This window comes from Gossypium hirsutum, chromosome A10 (genome assembly GCF_007990345.1).
Source record: "Gossypium hirsutum isolate 1008001.06 chromosome A10, Gossypium_hirsutum_v2.1, whole genome shotgun sequence".
Lineage (NCBI taxonomy): Eukaryota > Viridiplantae > Streptophyta > Magnoliopsida > Malvales > Malvaceae > Gossypium > Gossypium hirsutum.
In genome coordinates, this window is record NC_053433.1 from 18,393,948 (window position 1) to 18,399,601 (window position 5,654).

The window sequence follows — 5,654 nt, forward strand, 5'->3', positions numbered from 1 at the left end:
ACGAGACAAACAAAAATGACTATTTTTATAGTTTATCCATTTTAAAAACCATATTTTGACTAATAGCAACATGAAAACAAATCAACACCTGAGAACAATAGTTTTCTTCTTGTCTTGTGTAATTTTTTATGACGATAAGCTCTACTGGAGTTGATTTTGCAAACTGCTTCTTAGTATTAGCATCTTTAGATTTTCACCTCCTTTAAATTTTTGTGCTGTACTATTGTTTTCTTCATTGATGAATAAATGGCTTTTGAAGCTTTTCTTACTTATTTTCATTGAAGCTTTTTTATTTTTACCTTTTTTTTATTAACGGAAACATACTAATTTAAATATAAAATAATTCAATATAAAATTTAGTTTTTTTATTATTTAAATTCTTTTAATAAAATTAAAATTTATTTTTAAATATGACGACTTTTATTATCAAATAAATTTTTAAGCCAATTTTTTTAATAAAATTAAAATTCTTATTTATAAATATAATAAACCTTATAAGTAATAGCAAATATTTAAACTGATAAATTCAAGAACATAATGAAGAGGAAAGACTATATTAGTCAGTTCAAAATTTTCTCTAGATTTGTGCTTTTCATCATTATTATGTTCTTCATCAATCTTTCTATCTATTTATATTCAATTGTGAAATTACTAAAAAATCCTCTTATATTTTTACTTTTTTATATACTAAATCAATAAAAATTAATTATAAGATTTTAACCTAAAACTGTAACTTTACCATGTCTAATTAAAAAATCAATTAATTATTATTTAAAATTTTAAAATATATATTTTTTCGTATGCCATGAATCTAATATTACATAGAATAGGTATAGATCATAGATAAAATATAAAAATAATTAGTAACAGAAAATGTAATTAGATTAGAACTGTAAATCTGATTAACTACACCGAAAGACTGCCTACCGGTTTGACTGGGAAGTTGAGTCCGAAATTTTTTTTATTCCTTGTGATTACAATGACACATGAGACAAATTCTTCAACCGTAAAATCTGGACTTGCAGCCACTGATAGCCATAAACAGCGTTTCAAAAGAGATGTGTATTGCAGGAGGATGCTAGTGCTGTCACTAGGAGCCATGTTTGAAGAGAAATATAATACAGATATCGCCCTCCAAATAGGGCTCCATCAACTGCCTCATTTACAATGGAAATTCTCCATTGCTTGATGCTGTTGGGAATGGTTGACTTTAATATCACTGAGAGTTCCGGCTAAGGAACGCTTAGGCTTGCTTCACAAATTGGGACCTTTAGAGGCCTTTTCTTACTATTAACTTTATGCGTCAAATAAATGTAAAATCGGTTTCAAGCTTTGCTCGATTGTGTGGTTCAGTATGGTCTACGTCAATCAAATATAAGGTTGTCCTGTGTCTGTAAGAAGAAAGTTCAAACCAGCTCAAAACATGTAAAGAACAATCCAGTTTCTACTAGGAATAAAATGCCAATCCGCTTGATTAGGAATGAAAGAAAGTAACATTCCCAATTAACATTCATCCAAGTTTGAGTATGTCCTAAACAGATATCCTGCAACTTTTTGCTGATGCTGAAGCCTGCCCATTGGAATAAAACCAGTAAGACATTAGGATATAAAAGCATGCTCCAGTCCATGGGAAAAGTTGGAAAAAGAATTCATACCTGATTTTCCTCCCAACCAAACAGTAATCAGCAGAACTAGTAAGGATTTACATGGTTTTGGCTAAGAATCTACTGAAACATTCTAGAGTATGCTTGTTTCTCTCGGTCTCTTCGATCAGCAATCTGCAGTAGGTTTACAAATTCAATCACCTCATGAGATGAAATCAAAGGTACGTGCAGGGATGAAAGTATCAAATATTTGACAAGTTTCTCAAAGGAAACAGTGATGATAATTTACCTTCTTCTTTGCAGCTGCAAGCTCTTTTTTTATTCCACCTGAAGGGTCGAAAACACGGTATGAGTTGAAAATCATCGCGGAGTTCTACTAGAAGTATATAATTGTAAGGTTTTGACAAACTAATACCAAGGGTAATAGCAACAATTTATTGAGGGATGAGATACTCTAGGCTGTAGATCCATACTGGAGTAATGGTCCGTAAGCAATTTTACCATGGCAATGATACCAATTACATTAACAAAATATTACCTCCTTCCAAGCCTCAAAACAGTAAAAAGGGAGCTAGGAGTCGAGGGGCTTAAAAGTGAATTATGCTGGACAAATGTGTTAAATGAAGACTGCTATTTTGCAAGAAACAATATTGCACTGACCATCATTTGGCTCCAAGTCCAATGCCTTTTTAAAGCTCTCAACTGCGGCATCTATGTCATTAAGTGCCATATGTGCCTGACATTGATGAAAAATTGAAAAGCATTTTGAGAGACAAAGCATCTTAGGAAAAGTGGAGTTTAACCATTCAATAGTTTGGACAATTGTGTGTAACTGCAATAGCACGCAATGCCAAAGAATGAATGAACAAGGCTTTGAATGTCATTCAGATAGTAAGCACTGAGACCTGGCCTTGTCGAAAAAAAGCTTTCACATTATCTTCACCATCACGAATTGCAAAGTCCGCATCCAACAATGCTCCTTTTAAGTCTCCGAGTTTCAACTTGCAGGCCTGAGGCAAACAACACAGACTGCGCTTTTATTAAAGAAAACAAACATCAATAAAGTGGAAACTATATGTATGATTGTCATCCAATATTTGAGGAACTCCACACTGCCACATACTTTCAGTCCAACATTACAGAGCAGATTCAACAAATGAGAATCTGAAACACGACAAAGAATATTGAAATGATCTAAAGTTTTCATTTTAGACGCCAAGACCTATGAATTATCTATGAGCTAACATTTTCAAGGATTTCAGAGATCTTACGGAACAATTTGTAAATATCTGTGACCTGGTCTTCCGCAAAGTCGAGCTCTTCCCTGTGCAAAGACAAATAGGAAATGAAGAATTTTTCTTTAAAAAAAAACAACCCAAGGATTCATGGCAATCACAATATAAATCACGATCGTCAAATAAAGAAACTAAAATATGCACCTGCATCAATGCCCTTCAGCTCCCAGCAAACATCCAAGTAGCGCAAAGCCTTGCAATATTTTCTAAGAGCAATCTTATAATCTTGTTTCTATGAGAGGCAAAACCATTCCTTATAATGAATATTGTACCATGTTTAGTCTAGGAAAAAGGTTAAAAAAAGAGATCTATACCACAGATAACCATATAATCATATTGAATACCTTGAATTGCTCATTCCCAAAAGCTTTGATAGAGTCTACTGCCTTCATCCACCAAGATATTTCATCCGGTTTGTTGTCGACATCAGCTGGCCAATCAGGATAAATATCACCATCCTTGAAAAAGTTGGATATTCCATCATCCACTCCCTCAGGAATTTCTCCACAATCTGCAATTACAACCTCTTGAGTGGCGTAATTAGTACCATCCTCACCAGCAACGTGTTCGATGGAACGAACAACACCCATTCCTTTTATAACCTTCCCAAAAACCACATGTTTTCCATCGAGATGAGAGGTTCTATTAGTGGTAATAAAGAATTGAGATCCATTGGTGTTAGGCCCCATATTAGACATTGATAACATTCCTTTTCGTTCATGCTTTAAGTCAAAGTTTTCATCTTCAAATTTCAAGCCATAAATGGATTCTCCCCCAGTTCCATCACCAGCTGATATATCCCCACCTTGTATCATAAAACCCCTGATAATTCGATGAAATCGGACACCCTGTATATTAATATTGCACTATAATTAGGAATAATTAGGAAACAAAGAAAGAATAGCAGTATAATTTACAGCCTTCCCAGTATAAACATTCATCTTAACATTCCCATTGCAGCTACACATATATTGTTTTTGAATATGCAGTATTACATCACATAATACACAATATGCAAACACAAAAACATGTAAGCTCTACCAAATAACCATTCATTAAGATCAAACACTGCAGACACTTTAAATTTCATTGTATAAACACAAAAAGCAAAAAGGGTTTTACTTCACTCAAACTAAAGATCGTTAACGCTTTAACATTCCATGAAGAAGAAGAAGAAGAATAAAAAGAGTAAATACCAATCAAGGCATACTTCCATGCATTTACACGTCTATTTGTGTGTGTGTGTGTGTGTGTGCATATAAGAAAGGGAAAGAAAAGAACCTTGTAATGCAGGGGAACAGAAGTATTAGGTCCAATGCCTTTCTCACCAGTACACAAAGCCCTGAAATTTTCAGCAGTTTTAGGGACAACATCCTTGTATAACTCCACTATCAACCTCCCTTCTACTTCTCCTCCTATACTTATGTCCAAATAACATCTGGGGTTCACCATTTTCGCCCAAAAAGAAAACCCAAAACAAGCCGAAACCCGATTCTCCTTTTGAACTCAGAAAAAAAAGGAATGAAAGAAAGAAAAGGGCTGTTGTGGGTTAGTTGATGTTATGGTTAGAGGGTTTGAGGGTTATTTAGGGTGGGACAGTAACATTGGTTTTCAAGCTTAGTCCTTTTAGTGTAGGTTAAGGGAGAGGATACAGTTGTTGGGGCCGTCACAAAGTTGGCTTTTCGTACCGTACAATAGTGTCTGTCTTACCTTAACAGAGCCCCGCCTGTCCGCTGATTTTCCAGATATTATTATTGTCAAGATTCTCAGTACATTGTAATTTATTGACAGTTGAATAGCAAAGAAACGATTGAAATTCGCAAAGACTATGCATGCCTATGGACTCGCGATAAGAATGGGCAGTAAAAGAAGACAAAAAAGGATTACCACTAATTTTAATAATTTGGTTAAATTCTGGTCAATTAAACATTTTCTTTTTGTTACATCGCTATCCAACTTCTTTTTTTAATTTGAAAATATCACATCAACCTGATACGCTTTCGACGCCGGTAACGATGGAGAAAGTTACAAATGACACGGTTCCGTCGAAGGCACCAAAAATTGATGGGTTGAATGTCCTATTTTTCCAATAAAAATTATCTGTCACCGAGATGGTTCGATTGGTGTTTTGTGGACATCCTGTTGAACACAACCTTAATAAGACTTTGTTGGTCCTTATTCCGCTTATTACTGCTCCAAGTCAAGTTAGCTTCATAGTGGGGAGGAGTATCATAGACAACATTCTAGTTGCACAAGAAGCTCTTCACACAATGCGTACTTGCAAAAATCTAAGAAAGGGTGGATGATAATTAAGGTTGACTTGAAAAAGACTTATGATAAAATTCATAGGAAGCTTTCTTCAATTTGTTTCTATAAGGAAGCTTTCTTCAGTTTGCTGCTTTGGGAATGGATTATATTAAATTTGGATAACAAGTGAGGAGCTTCGCTTTCGAGTATTAGCTTGGAGTTATGTTTTTGGCTATCTTTGTTGGTTCCTTTGGAGAACAAGGAATTTAGTGGTTTTTGGCGAAGACTCCTTTAATTCAGGACAGGTCATCGAATCGGCGTGTAGGTGGGCCTCATATTGTTTTTGCAGGCTTCTTGTTTCGAATAATTTGTAGTCAAGAGATGGCAGAGCTAATCCTTGGAAGAAGCCGGTTGTAGGATGGATAAAGTTGAATGTGGATGGCGCCATGCTGCCTAGTTCTGCTCATGGTTTTGCTGCTGGTGTTTTTAGAGATGCAAATGGGCAATG

The 5,654-nt window shown here is 34.9% G+C and overlaps 1 protein-coding gene across 2 annotated transcripts; it reads right to left on the reverse strand.

The window, feature by feature from the left end:
• Positions 1-1,253: 1,253 nt before the first annotated feature.
• On the reverse strand, positions 1,254-4,677 carry LOC121208292 (peptidyl-prolyl cis-trans isomerase CYP40). Of its 2 annotated transcripts, XM_041078844.1 has the most exons (9): positions 4,181-4,677; positions 3,244-3,747; positions 3,044-3,131; positions 2,876-2,928; positions 2,510-2,614; positions 2,265-2,340; positions 1,894-1,931; positions 1,656-1,778; positions 1,254-1,570 (listed from the first exon to the last, which is right to left on the reverse strand). In XM_041078844.1, exons 1-8 carry the CDS (start codon positions 4,349-4,351, stop codon positions 1,725-1,727), a joined length of 1,089 nt encoding a protein of 362 aa, XP_040934778.1. In that variant the 5' UTR covers positions 4,352-4,677; the 3' UTR covers positions 1,254-1,570; positions 1,656-1,724. The 2 variants fall into 2 exon arrangements, with proteins under 2 accessions (XP_040934778.1, XP_040934779.1); XM_041078845.1 differs by lacking the exons at positions 1,254-1,570; positions 1,656-1,778; positions 1,894-1,931; positions 2,265-2,340; positions 2,510-2,614 and having other exon boundaries at positions 3,044-3,152.
• Positions 4,678-5,654: the final 977 nt, after the last annotated feature.